This window comes from Haliotis asinina, chromosome 5 (assembly GCF_037392515.1).
Source record: "Haliotis asinina isolate JCU_RB_2024 chromosome 5, JCU_Hal_asi_v2, whole genome shotgun sequence".
In the NCBI taxonomy this organism is placed as follows: domain Eukaryota; kingdom Metazoa; phylum Mollusca; class Gastropoda; order Lepetellida; family Haliotidae; genus Haliotis; species Haliotis asinina.
In genome coordinates, this window is record NC_090284.1 from 38,389,267 (window position 1) to 38,409,145 (window position 19,879).

At 38.7% G+C, this 19,879-nt stretch overlaps 1 protein-coding gene and 1 pseudogene across 4 annotated transcripts; one reads left to right on the forward strand and one right to left on the reverse strand.

The window, feature by feature from the left end:
* Window positions 1-2,051: 2,051 nt before the first annotated feature.
* Window positions 2,052-5,984, forward strand: LOC137284462 (L-threonine ammonia-lyase-like). Of its 4 annotated transcripts, none has more exons than XM_067816274.1 (4): window positions 2,052-2,144; window positions 3,828-3,998; window positions 4,684-5,032; window positions 5,321-5,984. In XM_067816274.1, exons 2-4 carry the CDS (start codon window positions 3,879-3,881, stop codon window positions 5,815-5,817), a joined length of 966 nt encoding a protein of 321 aa, XP_067672375.1. In that variant the 5' UTR covers window positions 2,052-2,144; window positions 3,828-3,878; the 3' UTR covers window positions 5,818-5,984. The 4 variants fall into 4 exon arrangements, with proteins under 4 accessions (XP_067672375.1, XP_067672378.1, XP_067672376.1 ...); XM_067816277.1 differs by having other exon boundaries at window positions 2,059-2,124; XM_067816275.1 differs by having other exon boundaries at window positions 2,070-2,230.
* A 4,148-nt stretch (window positions 5,985-10,132) lies between these two features.
* LOC137284706 (uncharacterized) lies at window positions 10,133-19,859 on the reverse strand (annotated as a pseudogene).
* Window positions 19,860-19,879: the final 20 nt, after the last annotated feature.

A 19,879-nucleotide genomic window follows, 5' to 3' on the forward strand; every position in this document is an offset into this window, starting at 1 on the left:
ATTGTTTAGGGCTAAAACAAACTTTATTTCAAGGATCCTAATATACCTTGTAACTTGCTAATGTCTGTTATATGGCCATGGCGGAGGAACAAATTCAGCTCCGTGTTGGTGGAGTATCTCTTGAATTTAACATATATATGAGTCGGACTCTCTGACATATCAGCTAAAGGAACTACATCAGCCACATCACACAGAATATCCTTACGCTTTCCCCAGAAGCTCAGGTGAGATATCTTCACCTTCTTATTGTCATCACTCACAGCTAGTATCCCAACAACTTTTCGAATACTAAAACTCATGACATACAACATAGTGCATGCTAGACTTGCTAAGGCAACACTGGCATACAACGTATGTGTCGACAAATCTCCACTGCTGTGAAGACTGAATGCCTGTGGTACTGCCACTAATGTAAACAATGTCTGGTATATCTTCAGCCGAGCTAGAACTTTCAGATGGACAATATAGTTGAACCTGTACACTGTAGTGAAGCAGGTAGCACCTGTATATCCTTCAACAGGTTTTGTTTCAGTTGAAATGGCTCTTGTAGACCTGTTTACACCACTGTATGTAAACGGTATACAAAAATTTTGTGTCCAAGTCTTATTGAAACAACTGTTTCTTGTTATGGACATTTTCTGGATAATCCTGAGGTATGGTTTTGAACCTCTACACAAACATCTCACAGTACCAAGATACATGTCACTTGTGGTAAGCTGTTTAGCTGAAATGGAAAAGTTTCACTGTATCAGTACAGGCATGGACAAAAATCTCTTCATATATAATTGTTACCTAGATATGCAGGTATGTTTAATTTGTCAGTAATTGTTTCATCAATCATCATCTAAAAGTTTGATGACTATTTGTCAAACATTTACTTTTTGTTGAAAGTGTTGTGTTTATTGTTCAGCATCAGTCAGCAATATTTCAGTTTCATCATCATGACATCAGCATTGAAATAACAACCAGATAATCTATGCACTGACTGACAGTGAGTGAGTGAGTTTAGTTCTATGCAGCTTTTAGCAAAATTTTAGCAAAATTCCAGCAATATCATGGTCACCGGGGACACCAGAAATGGGTGTCACACATTGTATGAAATAGAACCTGGGTCTTCGGTGTAATAAGTGAACGCTTTAACCACTTGGCTATTCAACTGCCTGACAGTTTGAGAAATGCATGCATTGATTCATAAACTAAGCAACGATCCTTTTTGAGTTGGTATGTTGACTACAGTCAACAGACACAAGTCACTGATCAAAACCAAATGATCCAGTAGGGCAAGTGGCATTCCATGAGCCTGCAATCCTAGGTTTCAATCCTGGTTTGTCTGCTAGCATCTTACCCATGTTTTCCATCAGCTACACTTTGAGTTTTTCTCCCACACTTAAGTTGACAATCCAGTTATTTTAACTTTAAGAAACAGCAGTTGAATTTTGTAAATACCGTTAATATGGCAATAATTTTCGGCTTCCAGTATATGTCTGGAATGTTATCCTCATTGGTGTAAAACCCCAAGTCAAAAGACTGGCTTATCAGGGACTTAACCTTGGAAGTGTAACCCTGAATTGCCATCTGGGTTATAACCAAGACAATAGTATTTTCTGTGTCCTCGTGAGGGGTTACATGTGACTGTTTGAAAACTTTCATATACATTAATCAACCAAAGATGATAACTGGACATTTAAAAGTTTAACTACGCACTCTAATACCGACTCAGTAAAAACCTTGGGCCTGGCATCTGTGATCGATGGGCCGATCCTAAAATCAGACATTCGAAGAGGAGACTACACGCTCCTAGTTAATGGATGCAACACCTTGATTTGATCAGTGTTCATCGTGCTTTTTAAGTCAATATAGAATGTCTGAACATGTGAGAGTAGAAAAATGAATACCGTGATGGGAGATTGACAGTTAGAACTTCTATTCGGCCATCATCCTTGCAAATCGAAAGGAAAAAAATTTAACAGCAAAAGCTCTGCTTCAATGCGTGCAACGGTTAATTCGATGCCGTAACCAAGATATCAGTGCAGGGAGCTTATAACAACTTGACTGGTGTATGTCTTGGAATGCGCAAGCGTATCGTCCAACGTGTCGGGCGGATTCATGAACGCAGTTTTCATGGTCTGGAACAAGTATATATAGTATGTTGAACATGATATAAGGGCTAAGAAGAATCTCTGTCACCCCGAAAACGTCCAGTATAACCACAAAATTGACATCCACACGGGTAACAATACGGAACTGGTAGTTGTTGGGCGATTGTTTTTGTATTGCGTCGAGAACATTTGTTCTTGTTCGATATCGCGAACGGCTCAGAACGCATTTGCTGGACTATTTCACATGACTATTTCACAAGCATTATTTCACATATTTCATGACATATCCGTAATGATGATTTCACTGTAACTGTCGAGTAAATTGTAACGTTTTCAAAAATCCAACGTTGAGGTCTATTTCAGAACGTTTCGACCCGTGAAGGTCCCGGGGAGAAAAGGCCTTCAGCAACCCATGCTTGCCATAAAAGGCGACTCAGCTTGTCGTAAGAGGCGACTAATGGGATCGGGTGGTCAGACTCGCTGACTTGGTTGACACATGTCATCGGTTCCCAATTGTGCAGATCGATGCTCATGTTGTTGATCACTGGATTGTCTGGTCCAGACTCGATTATTTACAGACCGCCGCCATATAGCTGTAATATTGCTGAGTGCGGCGTAAAACTAAACTCACTAACTCACTCAGAACGTTTCGCCGAACCACCACCCTTGTCTCGCTGTTAATGACGTGACATAGTTCTGAAAATTGAGTTGGACACAGTTTGAGTAAATTGTGCCCATATGGAAGGTTATAGGGCCTTGGTTGAGTTTTTAATGCAATAAAACTCACCGAGTTTTTTCACCGGACAAGGCCGTATGTTCTGCGTAGGGTAAATAAAATACAGAACGTGCAAAAGTAACTACCGTTAACTAAAAAAACAAACAAAACTTACTGTAGGCAGTAAATTAAAATGCCTAAAGATATTATGAATATGTCGCGTACCATTTTGGATATGACAAAATATGTGTGTTAAGACACAGTTCGCCATCAAACACATTTCTTGAGTTGTCCTTGTCAAAGATAACATATATCCATTTCGTAAGAGAAAATATGTGTCCTGTTGCTCAGGGTTTGTTTTGCCATTTACGATGAAAACCAACCTCAATACAAAACTTAAATATTTGTTGTTACCCGGTCTGGTACAATTTTACTTCATATTTATGAAGTCACTTACATTATACATTATTTTTTGGTGGGGTGGGGGTGTCATGCATTCACATTGTACATGCAACTCCATAAAAAGATCATCAACCCTCTAGCCACAAATTACGCACGGTCCCTTAGCCGTTCAGACCCAACTGTATATGTTTCAATAGATAATCGAGGCGGTTATCGTTGGTGTGGACGCTATATAGAGTTTATTGTCACGAAGCACAACTGATTTTGAACATTAATAGAAGTGTCAATTGTTATGGTTTGGGTTATTTCATTCGAATCACTACATAGTCCTGTTTGTCTCTTTGCCAGGCGGGCAACATTACATTGACTCGGTCTGTATCTGTATCCCTCGGACTACTGGACTTGCACCGTCCTAGTTTCAAATGCAACGAGTACAAACATGTACGTCTAGTAGAACCAGGGTTCAGCATGACCTTGAACATGACGTAATGTCGTCAATCCTAAAAACGAATGGGATCTATTATATACAACTGAAGGCCAAAGTTCAAGAGGTACGGCCGGCTGCAGTGCGGAACCTTGCATATATCAGTTATTCAATTCATTGTCCCCAGGGACGCCGTAACGTTTGCGTGTGACATGTGCGTGCGCACCTAGCTTCTAGGATGTCGTTCGACAAGGTGTGTCTGCAGGACGTGGAGAAGGCGAGATCCAGAATACGACACAGTATAAAAAGGACTCCTCTGGTTCCGTTGAACATTCACAAAACGGATTCAGAGACAAAGGTGAGTCGCTGGTTAATTAAAAATATAAACTGGTAATTAATTATACGGTAACACTAGCGCACGTATTTGGGATCCACGAAGGGCTGGAGTTGATATTTAGTACCCTATGCTTGTGGTAAGAGGCGACAAACGGGATCGAGTAGGTTGCGTCGCTGCCCTTTCGTCGTGTCACGTAGGTCGGTGCTCATAATGTTAATCATGTGACTGTCTGTTAGAGACACAATTACAGCCACCGTCATATGTCTGGAATGTTGCCGAGTGTTTCCTTACGAAACAAATAAACAATGCAAGTATTTAGGGAACTTTAAACAAGGTGGACTTGTGTTCATAGGAGAGTTTCATTTTGTGATAATTATTACATGGTAATTATGTAAAAGGTCACATTTTGTAAGCACATGAGATATAATTCATTCCTGATAGAATCCCGCTGTTTAAATGTGTTTCTGGCGACTTAAGCATGATGTTAGAGGCGTGTAAACGGGTAGGCAGACAGGACTGATGACTTAGTGAGGTGCATCGTACCCTCATAGAGTTGGGTGTTGCTAACATTGCAATGTTTATTAAACAGCAAGCAAAGTATCGTGCAATCCTTCCCATGCTTGTTGAAATGCTTTTGCTAAATGTTTGGTTTTAGTGAAGTAGTTGTGTGGATTGAAGACAAGAGACATGGCAATATTGTTTACAGATCTATCTGAAGTTAGAGAATCTTCATCCGATAGGAAGCTTCAAGCTACGTGGCGCCTGCAATGCTGTCGAATTGTTACCAAAGGCTAAGCTTAATAGAGGAGTCTACACTGCCAGTGCTGGGAACTTCTCACAAGGACTGGCATGGAACGCGCAAAGGCATGGCATTCCGTGTGAAGTCGTTGTTCCTGAACACGCCCCTAAAGCCAAACTGGAGCCAACGGAAAGGCTTGGAGGCAAAGTGACACGGGTACCGTACGATACATGGTGGAAAGTGATCATGGAACACAAGTACGATGATGCCTGTGGTACCTTCATACACCCCGTGTGTGACAGCGCCGTCATCGCTGGTGTGTAGAATGTGTTTTAATTACTAGTATGAGTGAGGTTATATTGAGGCAATCGTAAAGTTTCTTCTCTTTATTTTCGAATGCGTATATGACACATTATACCTAAAAGGTTATGCTCGAAACCGTTCTGTATCAAGAGAGACACATGATCAACTATATTTGCATGCTAAACGAGTGTAAACTGAGAACTGAGAGAAACTAGTCAACACTTGATGCGAATGTCACTGTAAAACCCTTCCCAAAATCTGAGTTTGAGTACCAGTGTCATGTTTACAAATACCGTTTCAGGTAATGGCACCATTGGGTTGGAGATTTTGGAAGACCTTCAAGAGGTTGATTCCATTATTGTCCCCTATGGGGGTGGTGGGTTGTCAAGTGGAATAGCCTTAGCCGTGAAAGGGCTACGTCCTGACACTAAAGTGTATGCTGTGGAAGTCGAAACAGCAGCGCCATTGTCCGCTGCCCTTGCGGCAGGAAAACCAGTACCATGTTCATACACTGCTAGTTTTGTAGACGGAATGGGATCCAAGTCTGTCCTGGATGAGATGTGGCCGTTGGTCAGTACTGTACTTGACGGTTCAATAGTTGTCTCCCTTGAAGACGTCGCAAACGCAGTGAGGCTATTGGCTGAGAGGAATCACGTGATCGCAGAAGGGGCCGGTGCCGCTGCAGTGGCGGCTGCGTTAAAAGGGAAGGTTGGGGAGGGGAATATTGTGTGCATCATATCGGGGGGGAACATTGACACTGACGTTCTCATAAAGATTCTACAAGGGAAAACACCATAATCGATAAGGCTGTATATGGGGCTAATCTTTATTTTACAATTCCAAGATCCAACGGTATTCTCTTTTTATAATACATCATACCTTTCATACTGTTAAAAGCATTAAGATTTCAGTGTCGAATAATGCAAGGATACTGAATGGTATTCATTAAAATAATTGTCACATCACTTTGTGTTCATTATTTGTGTTATTGATCTCCCACAAATTCTCACAAGATCTTTAAAGAAACCATGTGTACCAATCAGTGATCATTTTGTCATACAACTTGTGCATGACATTGCCTACTTATGAAATATAATTATTCAATTTTCCACTTTGTCCCACCCTGAAATAAGTAACAGCAGTTAATAAAAGACAAGGGAGTAGTGGTGGGAGAGTCACCTGGGGCCCGTTTCAGGAAACTCTCGTAAGCCAAAGATTTCGTAACTTTTCTCATAACAATTGTACCTGGTATACTGTAACATGGGAGGTGCAAATGCTACGAGAAAAGTTACAAGGTCTTAGGCTAACGAGAGTTTTGTGAAACAGGGCCCTGGAGCTTAGCAACTGGACTTGCGTACCTTTGAAAAGATGGATCTTGACGGTCACCCACACTCTTAGGTTCTGGGGAACCACTTGCGTACCTTTGAAAAGATGGATCTTGACGGTCACCCACACTCTTCGGTTCTGGGGAACCACTTCCCTACCTTTGAAAAGCTGGATCTTGACGGCCACCCACACTCTTTGGTTCTGGGGAACCAGTACATTATTTCTTTTTCGCATGCAGCATTAAACTAATCGCACACACCATGTGCACAAACATTCAGCCATGTCTCCAGATTTGTTTGTATCTGACACAATCTGCTAAGGCTTTAGCGCAATACACAATACATATATCTAAAAACACAACAAAAGATGTTTTTCGTAAAGTTTATTTCTCAAGGGGATGGATAAAAACTAAACAACAAACTGATTTCTATTTCCTTTCATTTGGTAAAACTTCAACAGTGATAAAAATAACATGAATTCCAGGAATACTGGCTGTTACTAGTCAGAGGAGGTTAAGTTTGAAATATGGCTTTAATTTCAGTCCAACTAGGATAGGCAACCAACCCTAAAGCCATCTCTTACTTGATTTCATCCATATTTGGAAAATAAACCACATTACTCAAGGTTTACACATATTTATGAACTGCCAACACTTGTGATTCACACTAAGCAGAAAGGTTTGGTAGGGCTTCGAGTCCCTTACACCAACACAAAAACAAAAATACCCAATGTAGTATATAATGTAGGAACTGATTTTTAACCCTAAAATGTGTTGATTCCAGAGACTAGTTGTTAGTCTACTAGAGCTACACTTTGTTTACTGAATATTTAATCTATATACACATTTTAGTTTAGAGGTATATGTTTACATGTACTTTGGGATAACATAAATATGTGAGGAGAGTTGAGGACCAAAATCTAACAATTTTAATTTCTGATGATCTGATATATAGGGCCATCAAGAACATATATGTGGTATATAACATTCAACCTAACAATTCCTGGTATGGCGGTTATGCAACTACGAAGTGTCTCATGACTAGATTGGGGATCTGCGCCTATGGCAGTGGCAAGAACTGTACAAGCTGATGATGAGTATAAACAATCCATTCTACTCTCATCTATGGGATCAAAACCATCATTCGTCTGTCATACAGACCCTGAAACAAATATGAACTTTTTTTTTTCTGTGAAATGTTAATTTCAGTGACTTGTTAGTCTAAATTCTCATCAGCTCCAACATTTCCTGATCCTGTATTACATGAGGAATTTTCGTGACATTTCCTAGAATGTTCCACTTCTGATGGCAATAATCATTGACCACATCATAATTACTGGGAGAAGTCATTTTGTTTTGCCATTTTATTTTCTATTTGTTATTTTGCATTATGTATACTATTTACACTGATTTTTGTGCCAACAACCTATTAACATTAGCATAAAAATATATATAAAAAAAGTTGGAAATATTTGTAAAGTATAAAAAAATCAACTAATTAATGATTGCGCATGTCAAACTGTCACGTCTTTGATTTGACTTTGCAATAATGATTGAAACCATTAACTTAGATCTTCTATTTGTCACTTGAACAAATTTGTAACATTTCTACTAACTACATGAAATAGTCTAGTAGGTGGAGTACCTATACAATTAAAACTAAAATTAAATTAAGTCCCATGTATTTCATACATTTGTATGTTGAAATGCCGAGTCATGCAAACAAGAAAAAAAGAGAACTTGTCATTAACATTGTACTCAGTACCTAAATCAGTAGTAAGTATCCATATATAGCTAGATACCGAATAAAATGTAATGTAATGTGTATGGCATATATGCTATTTGGAAATTTAATTTAAGGTATATTTTTTTTTTTTTTAAAAATGTATATTTGTATTGGTGTTATAGTCACACATTTAGTGAGTGTGTTGGGTTTTTTTCCATAATGAATGCAATAAAATTGTATGGGTTGGTATCTCTATATATATAACCTCAATCAGTGTTTAAACTGGGTTTTACACCTCTATCATTATAGCTGAATCACATCAACTCAAAGCCTGGACAAGAACAAACACTGTTATTGTCTGCATAATTACTTTCTGCCTTGGAAACACAGCTGGTGATTTCTCAACCATGTGAATGAACTATATTCAGTTATATATCCAGTTGTCATTGTGACCCAATTTAATCCCCAATTTGCAGAGTATCCACATTTATGTATTAAAAATATGAAAACATACACAGCATGTTAAATCCATTTTGAATGGGTGTACATTATGATTATAACTATAATTCAGTTTAACATATTCATGTCAAAATAGGTCACAAATAAAATCAAATTACAAAATATTTCTATTTGCACTGAGTATTCAAATACTAAAAATCATGTAGAAAAATTGTATAAAATATCACATATAACATGAGTTAAAAGCAATTAGCACTGCTTACTATTCAAGCACCATAAAATCAATAAGTTAACATTATTAAACGACTACCAGAGACTTGGTCTCTGAAACTAGAAAGTATGGGACTATACCAAAATGCAAAAGCTATCTCATCCTGCCATTATAGTCACTATAAGTCATGCCTCTTTTGCCCTTCAACAATTATTTTGTTTTTGGATTTAGCAATATTCCATCAATATCACCAGAAATGTGCTTCACACATTGTGATCATGTAGTGACTCGAACCTGCCTCTTCAGCATGACGAGTGAATGCCTTATTCTGTGACGCAAGTCCCGACTGGACAAGTTCAATCCCTAAAGTAACATACTGTGTGCATGATGACTATCAGCAGAGGACAAATTCTACATTACTAGGGACTGATGTAGTATCAGATGGACAAATTCTACATTACTAGGGACTGATGTAGTATCAGATGGACAAATTCTACATTACTAGGGACTGATGTAGTATCAGATGGACAAATTCTACATTACTAGGGACTGATGTAGTATCAGATGGACAAATTCTACATTACTAGGGACTGATGTAGTATCAGATGGACAAATTCTACATTACTAGGGACTGATGTAGTATCAGATGGACAAATTCTACATTACTAGGGACTGATGTAGTATCAGATGGACAAATTCTACATTACTAGGGACTGATGTAGTATCAGATGGACAAATTCTACATTACTAGGGACTGATGTAGTATCAGATGGACAAATTCTACATTACTAGGGACTGATGTAGTATCAGATGGACAAATTCTACATTACTAGGGACTGATGTAGTATCAGATGTGTGAGATCATGTAATCAGCACCTGTATAGTGACATACCACTCTGCTCTGTGGCATATATCGCATCAGCTCTGTGACATACCACTCTACTCTGTGGCATACTACTCAACTCTGTGACATGCCACTCCCTAAGTTCCATTCTGACAACCAGGCTGGTATACCATGCCTCTGTGGTATACCACACACCTCTCTGGCACATCACTCCTCTGTGTGGTATACCATGACTCTCTGTGACATACAACTCATTTCTGTGACATACCACTCCACACTGTGACATATCAGTCATCTCTATGACATACCACTCCACTCTGTGACATAGCACTCCACAAGTTCCATTCTGACAACCAGGCTGACAGGCAACAACTTGTACAGTGCTCAGACTAGCCTCTGTGGATGGTGGAAAACTCATTTAAGTTGCAGCATGGACAGAATGTTGGTACACAAAGTAGAATGCTGAGGTCAGAATTTTGTGTTGTGGTATGAAATATCTCAACTTTACAACACAGTGATGAAGGAAAAAGGTCAGCATGCTCTTAAAGATCAGGAGGGAATTTCGACATGGAGACCATAGTTGGAGAAATATTTCTTAGTCTCATCTAGATCCATGCCGCTTTCAAGCATGGCTAACTCCTGGATACACAGTCTGTGTTGGTCTTGGATCTGCTGTACAATCTTGTCATGCTCCTTACAGAACTTCCGCAACCCAAACTGAAACACACCAAGATGCTCATTGAAAAACACAACCACAGACCTCTAGAATATTGACTAGGTATAGTGCATTCTGCCTTTTGATGTTGAGGTGACTATCAAATATCCAATCTAACTTCAGGAGGGCATATCAAACCATAGCAGGACAACAATAAACTTGCACATGACAATGTCAATGTTCTGTTGCTTCATGTTTGTCTTACAGCGATGAATCTTGTGTACCCTACAACTGTTGCCCACATACATGATCAGTTAAACTGAAGTAAGCACAGCATTGCATGTTCAGTAGCTTGAATCACCATGTGTACACTCACTGTGTCAGGGGGTTCGGGTGGATTCTTGATCCTGCAAGACAAAATGAATTCTTTAAATAGATAAACATACCTCCTCTGTACTCTATATTACCATATATAAGCAGAATTTTGACGACCAAATAAAGAAGCCTGTAGAATGGGGTCAGCTTGTTTACGGGTATCACTTTTGTAAAACTGTATTTCTGGTGACCAACAAGAAATCGTTTTGCATGAACAAGCAAGAGACAACTACTTTGTCACTGAAGACATCAAGTTTGAAATTAAACATCACGAGACAAGATTATATACTTTTGTCTGTACGCAATACCACTTTGGCAAGATGGACAAAAAAGCAGACAGAAGCAACAATCAGAATTGCTTCCCCTTTTCGACTGTAAAAATAATGGAGTGAGCGAGTATGGCTTTTAGCAATATTCCAGCAATATCACAACAAGGGACACCAGCAAGGGACACCAGCAATGGGCTTCAGACATTGAACCCATGTGGGGAATAGAACCAGGGTCTTTGGCAAACACTTTAATCACTGAGCTGGACTGTGAGGTGCTAATAATCAGTACATCAAACAAGCAGTTGTAGGATGTAGATAAAAACGGATTTCAACTGAGAATAAACACAGAACTTCTGCCAAAGAACCTGACACCAGGTCTGGTGATGGCAAACCAATAGCGACCTTTCTCATCAATAACTCAGTCTCTATAACTGAAACAAAGATCACATCTATTATAACTGGGTATGCCTAACTACATATCTATTACTAATATTTCTACATCCTAATGGTAAGGTTTATATTGTCAAGAAAACTACGATCTAGACCAGAGACCTCATAAGTACTGGCGCCTAATTCTAATGTTGGACAAATGAGTCAGTAAGCAAATCAAGTATTTTTTATATTCAAGGTGCAATATCAGCTTGTTTTGTAAAGCTAGTGTTTTAGGGTATTCTGTTTCTATTATTGATGTGCAAGACCTTCACACATCATGGGAAAAGATTTGGAAACCTGTTTTCCTATACACAAATGCAATCAATCTAAAACCAATTTGATAATGCACCTTGGGGCAGCTATCAGTAAACACTCTTTTTGCAACTGTGTGTTGACATATAACTCATGGAACAATCCTAGGTATATCAGATCACCTTTAACTGCTACAAGCCATCCATGCACCATCAACCATACATCTAGCTCAACCATTCATGCACCACCAAACATTGATGCACCATCAACCATCCATGTTCAGCCAACTATCAATGTATCAGCAACATCTATGTTCCATCAACCATCCATGTTCCATCAACCATCCATGTATCAGCAACATCCATGTTCCATCAACCATCCATGTATCATCAACCATCCATGTATCATCAACCATCCATGTATCAGCAACCATTCATGTTCCATCAACCATCCATGTATCAGCAACCATCCATGTTCCATCAACCATCCATGTATCAGCAACCATCCATGTTCCATCAACCATCCATGTATCAGCAACCATCCATGTTCCATCAACCATCCATGTATCAGCAACCATCCATGTATCATCAACCATCCATGTATCATCAACCATCCATGTTCCATCAACCACCCATGTATCAGCAACCATCCATGTATCAGCAACCATCCATGTTCCATCAACCATCCATGTATCAGCAACCATCCATGTATCAGCAACCATCCATGTATCATCAACCATCCACGTATCATCAACCATCCATGTTCCATCAACCATCTATGTATCAGCAACCATCCATGTATCATCAACCATCCATGTTCCATCAACCATCCATGTATCAGCAACCATCCATGTATCATCAACCATCCATGTTCCATCAACCATCCATGTATCAGCAACCATCCATGTATCAGCAACCATCCATGTATCATCAACCATCCATGTATCAGCAACCATCCATGTATCATCAACCATCCATGTATCAGCAACCATCCATGTTCCATCGACCATCCATGTATCATCAACCATCCATGTATCAGCAACCATCCATGTTCCATCAACCATCCATGTATCAGCAACCATCCATGTATCAGCAACCATCCATGTATCATCAACCATCCATGTATACCATCCATGTTCCATCAACCATCCATGTATCAGCAACCATCCATGTTCCATCAACCATCCATGTATCATCAACCATCCATGTATCAGCAACCATCCATGTTCCATCAACCATCCATGTATCAGCAACCATCCATGTATCAGCAACCATCCATGTTCCATCAACCATCCATGTATCATCAACCATCCATGTTCCATCAACAATCCATGTATCATCAACCATCCATGTATCAGCAACCATCCATGTTCCATCAACCATCCATGTATCATCAACCATCTATGTTCCATCAACAATCCATGTATCATCAACCATCCATGTATCAGCAACCATCCATGTTCCATCAACCATCCATGTATCAGCAACCATCCATTTATCAGCAACCATCCATGTATCAGCAACCATCCATGTTCCATCAACCATCCATGTATCATCAACCATCCATGTATCATCAACCATCCATGTTCCATCAACTATCCTTGTATCTGCAACATCCATGTTCCGTCATCTATCCATGTATCAGCAACCATCCACGTATCAGCAACCATCCACATTCTATCAACCATCAATACATCACCAACCAACCATGTTCCATCAACCATTCACATGTAACAGAACAGTAGATTGCTCTAATCTTAAAGCAGTAATTGTTCTGGGAATGCAATACTTGCCGCAGGAGAGACCACATTCTATCACTGGAACAAATATCACTGCTTGAATTAGATTCATAAAAAATTCCCACAGGCTTCACCATGAATAGATAGTGGTGTTTTTGAGGTTCCCAACAGGCACCTCATATAGTTGAAATGTGATGCCATTATCATAATTATGTCAAGGTCAAAGGCAAAGTGAAAACTATCACTGGTCCACTGAATAACAGATTATTCCTAATTAGAGTAGTGATGATGACAAAGACTAGTGTTTCCTTTGCACTCTTTATTTGCATTCATTATCGGCTTATACTAGTTGTGTCACAGCATGAACTGGAATGGAACGCATTAAAATATTTTATATTTTGAGAGCACATTTTGACATGAAAATAGTATTTTTGGAAATTAGAGAAAAAAAAATTGAATTAAAAAACACACAGAGAAAAGATGAAACCCATGGGTATAGGTACTGTCCAATGTCAAACAAGAGAGTGAATATATTACGCTGTGATGGTTCTATTATGTCCCTTCTCTAAGGCTTAAGAACCATGACTATGTATACTACTGAGTGAATATTCCATTAGTGGGTCATATAAGGGATACTTCCTCAAACAGACAATATTCATGAACAATCTGAGTTCAAACGTGCACTAAGAACACATTACAGTTGTGTAATGTGGCAAGTGTGAGCATGCACAGATCATGTCTTACCTGTCTGGGACCTTGGCAAGTGTGGTGTCCACCATTTCCCGCAGTCGGGTGATGTCCGCCTGATACTGTACCATCATGCACTCACTGTCGTAGCTGCCGATACCTGAACACACAGACACTGTTAGACAATAGACACATTGTTACATATAAACACATTGTTACACACACACGCTGTACACACACCAACAGATTCCACAAATGTAACACCTGTCAAAACTACCAAGGCCTGCAGCTTTATGTTATTCCTGTATTAGCTACCAAAATAATCTCCAAATGTAGCCAAATAACAAAACATCAACAATGTCTGTAACTTTCCTTACTTTACCTATGTTCCATCCCTCTCATGTCTCTGGTGAGTGGGTTTGCCTAGTGGTTAAAGTGTTCACTTCATCAGTTAGAGCCTGGGTTCATTTCCCCTCAGATGTATAAAGCCTATTTCTGGTGTCCTCCATGTGATTCTGCTGGAATACTGCTAAATGTGGCGTGACAACTAAAATCACTGACTTACTCAAGAGATAAAGGACAACATACCAAGCAGGAGATTTTCCAGTTCTTGAATTTCCTTTCTGACAACATCAGTTGTTCTCCAGTGCCTTCATACCTCCTGTAGAAGTAACAAGTTATAACACACATGTTTGATGAAAAAATAACAACTAGTAATGATATTACTTATTTCTTGGATTTCTGAACAGTTAACCAACCTTATTTTCATCAAATATAACTGTAACTGACATCAGAGTGTAGTACCATTTTTCAGCAGAACCCAATTTTGTGAGAACAAAAACCCATCAATATCACTAATATTACCATGACAGGACATTTATCTTTGTCAAAAATACTGAGTTCTGTTCCTTTTCTCTTTGAGACCTCCTTATGTTTGCCTGAAGAGAACATCTGTTTCACATACTTATGGGTCATAAGTACATAAGGGTGAAGCTAATTATTTTTGTTTTTTCCTACTTCTGATTTCAGGAAAAGGAATGAGCAGTCTGACAAAAAAATAAGCACAATTACTGCTTGACCATTTTCTCCAAAAACTGTGTACATAACCATACTTAGCAACAACACTGAGACATTTATTCCACACACTACCCAAATAACAATTTGTAGACTAGCAATGGGAACTGAAACTTTCTTTAAAAACGAAAAACAAATCTTACACATGTAGAACAGTTCCATCTTCAGCACAGATCTTGTTGAGCAGACGCGATCTGTGGTTACACTCCCACCCTGAGGACAGTTTCCTGTTGTACTGAAACAAAACATTGACCTTGTGACACTAATCTAGCTTTGTCTTTGCTAGATATGTTCCATATCATGAACATAACAACAACAAAAAACAAGTGAAGAAGACATATTTCAAATAAGCAGTAAATTTGAGATAGTCCATGTTTTAGAGTGATCTGCTGTATTGGCATCGATGACTTATTTGAGATTTGAGATAGTTCAAATCTTAAGCATATAAATCAGGTCAGCAGAAGACAAGTCACTGATAAGGATGATATACTCACAAAAGGATGGCTGTATTTCTTATGGGGCTGAAATACACAAGGACAAATAAAGGACTGTTTAATCTGGCTGCACCAGGCCAATACCAAACATTGCATTTAAAGTGGAAACTATTATCTTAAAATGTTGTTTCAGTGAAAATATGTTCTGCTAAGATACTACTGCATCTGAAAACTTCATAATTGTTATTAAACATACCACAAAAACCAAATATTTTCAATTTCAAACTGTTTTTCTAACACTTTCTTGGCCATATTGCATAAAAACACAACTCATTATTAACCTTGTATGATTTAGAAAAACGATGAAGAGTGGGATAGAATGTTTTGATGTAGTTTGATCCAGTTGTGTCACTGGCACCGTTTGTTTGTAATCAACATTTTTCACAGGTAAGATGGTATGAAATTAATCTGGTGTAACACATTCTTTATTTATGTTCAGCTAGCATTGACATTGGTAATACAGAAGTAGCAAATAACAGGCTTTTCAAAACTATTTACAGTGAATACATCACACGGTGGAAACATGAATATTGAATATTTCGTCAATGATGGCAGAAAGTGAAAGTGATTTCAGCTGAAAATCAGCTGATCCAGGATCAATTAATTTCCATTAAAATCCACAAATTTCCACGGATTCACAGAAAAATGATACATATAACTACAAATGATTATTCATGATAATAATCTCAGATAATGAATATTGGTTTGCACATTTTGAGCTGGCTAGGAATTACAACCAAACTATATCTTGTTATTTAAGCAATTGTGATGGACTATTCTAAAACAAACACCTCCTCCCTCTCATCAGCTGAAAATCTCACAATCCCCTTCCCTGCATTTCTTAGAGTAACAGTGAGGAATAAAATAATCTGAAGGAACTCACTACTGTTTTTTCTGGTGGAAGTACCCCCTGACAAGCTAGTGCATCCTCGGCACCTTGAGGTGGTGGTACTTCTGGGAGGTCGTCATAACATCCAGCAAGAAATACTAGACAGTTTGATGGGTCAGCACCAATCACATCCTTTGATATATCTGTACTCAGCCATGGTCTCAGTGGCTCTAAACAGGCAGGCATCGACCTGGCACAGGAATTAACATTTTTCACGTTCTACCAAAAGAACTGCAAAAACATGGTATAACTTGATTGGCTCAAATTTCAGTGAAATTCTAATCCTTTATAACATTGAAAGTTTCTAAATAAGAAAGAAGAAAATCAATCTGTTCTCAAAATCCTTTTTCCAATTTTTTCACATTTGAGAATAAACAACCCCTACACCTCCCATCATGATGTACGACCCCTAAACCGGAGACCAAGAACAGTTTGCAGCATCTTACTTTTCCCAAGAAACAATCTCACCATAATCCTCTGCACAATTATTCACTGTGAATGAATAAATACTACTACTTTACTATGATAATCTGAACAAATTCATTCAAACACACCTGATACTTTCGTTGGGATCCTTGTTTGTCTTGCCCCCGTCACTGGACAGCACATAAGGAAACCCTTTGCTTGTCAGGTCTTCAGTGCTTGAGAAAATACCTGGCTCACTACCAAACACCTGTCTCTTCAGCTTCAGCCCAAATACTGACGGCTTCACTCCGTCATTGTCAGATGTCTCTACTGATGTGTGTTGGGCAAGGGTTGATTTAGCTGATGATGGTCTACTTGTACCTGTTGAAGACCTCCCAGATCTGTCACTTTTGGAGGGATTTATAACTGTTGCACTTTGTGGCCGTTTTGGTTTAGTCTTTTTCGGGATATGTACATTTAGGTTCATGTCAACTACTGATACTTGACTCCCAGACTTTTCTAAACATTGTGAATCTGTCTCATCACAGTCTTGACGCTTCTCTAGTCGACCCTTGGCACTCTGTATTCTGCGTGGCTTGTTAGGTTTGTGATAGGTTTGTGGTTCATAAACCAATCTACTGGACAGTTCTTCTGATAATATGTCTTCATCTCTCACAAAAGATTCAGTAAATGCATCCCTTCTTGGTTGTTGACACAGATTTCTGAGTCGATTGGCTGTTGAACAGAATAGCTTCCCTCGGTAATGAAACTCCTTTTGATATTCATTGTTATACTTTGGGCCTGATGGTGGCAAATGATCAACTGGAAAAACAATTGCATTTTCAGATAATGATATACAAATAAAAATGCTGAGGCATATAAAATCTGATCAGTGACTATGCATTCATATCAGTCTGACTCCTGTAAAATGAACCTGAATCAAGCAGTTGAAGTGGGCATGTTTACAAGGAAACAAAGCATATCTTTGTCTTGTGAGGTTTTTGAGGTTTAAGAAACATTCATATTCTTCTTACAAATCACATTAACCACTGCAAATCATCTCACCCACTTATAAACTCAACTTTATCTTTAGAAACCTCCATCCTCCGTGTATTTACAATGTCTATGTGACACCAAATCATTATAAATATAGCTGTCTGAAAACATGAGTATGGTTTTACATAGCTTTTAGCAATATCCCAGCAATATCCTGGCAGGGGGACACAAGAAAAGGGCTTCACACACTGTCCTCCACAGAATATAACATAATTAAAACACAGTTATCACTTGTTCATGATATATAAAATGCATTGCTGATTAAGAAAAACCAAATAAACAGAATTACAATCATATTACGTATAATCACAAATCAGAAGTGCAATATTTTGTACATGGGTTTACCTCCCTGGAAACGAAGCAGCTGCAATACTGAACCCAGTCAGAGATGATGGGTGTGCACTCAAGTGTAACAAAGCCTTTTCATTGGCCACTGGTTCATTTGCCAATATGCTTATGTAGAATAGGAGCACTGAACCACGTCTGATATAAGCTGCTATCTATCAAATGAAGCCCTTGTAGCCCCCTTTCTCCTTACCTCCCTTTCACCGACCACTTTTCGTTTGCACTATTTCATTTTATGATTTTTCTGATTTCACACAAACCTACCTGTATGACAATTTAAACCTTATAAACATCAAATACATGAAAAGATTTTAACAAAAACACAATTAAATTTTATCTCTTAAAGTATATTTTACACACAAGATGGGGCTGTACCCAGTTGTAGACGACGTAGCGAAGACACTGGAAACCGTAGACGGATTCCGGTTGAAACAGTTTTGTGACATAAAACATAAACTAGAACAAGATCACGACATACGAGTGTCACTGTATAAGAAGTACCATAGAGCTTTCAGCTTCGTGGATGGGGTTGACACTGCCCTTATGACTACCAGTATGGCATTAGGAGCAGTAGGTGTGGGGTTGTTGACCACCATCGTAGCAGTTGGGTATTGAGATAACAGCCTATGTATCAGGGTTGGCAGGGTTGATGTTTAAGTTTGCATCCTGCAGATTGCTTCGTACGGCATTGAAACATGATGAGATCAGGATCCAAGCAGATGTAAAGTTGGACACAATAAGCATATGTATTTCCATTGCACTCACAGACAACAAAATCTCAGAGGAAGAGTTTTGTTTGCTCTCTTTATTTATGGTGTATAAGCCAGAAAAGGAGTTAATATCAAATTGGATGTGGTCAGTGATTGAAGTTGTGCATTGCATATCGTCATTAACAAACACGCAGGCAGATAGGTGTCAATACAGCATGCGTTATGAGCGCATGGCTATTGAAACCACTTTTCCCCCCAACACTGAGTGAAAATTAGTGAATCATTTGAACTCTGATTTTCCAGGCTTTTTTTCATTGCATCTTTTTAACTCAGGTTGAATAGGCATTTTTAATGATTTGTTTCGGTCAGTACATACTGAAAGGTATCAAAATCTGCAAAGTTGTGTTTTACGTTGCATGTGACCTTTAAGCTCACATTTTCGTATTGTTTCCATTTGTTTGTAATAAAATCACTTTATCAGAGAATACGTTTGGACACCCTGTATCTCACGATGTGTAAAAAATGCCTCAGTTTCTCTGAATATGGTACACATTTTTAGCAAGTTTTACAGTTAGATAAATGTATATCTAAGCTTGATCATACAACTTTATTTTTGGATGGCACTGTCGCAGCTTTGAGACCCAGTGTTAAAAACAAAACAACATTTCCAATATTCCCTAGGTATATCGGCTATACTTCACAAGACAGCGCATGTTTACAAATGTATTATTTCCACGTTAGTTTTATCAGACAACTCAAATTATCAGACAGCTCATATTGCAAGACCTTTTGGAAGCAAGTATTCAACAAAGGCAGCTGTCATAAGAAAGAATTGTCACTGTTCTCCACCTTTAGCTTCCGGCATATCGTGCCCAAGATCTATTTTGGTCGCCATGTTGTTTACACATGTTGCTG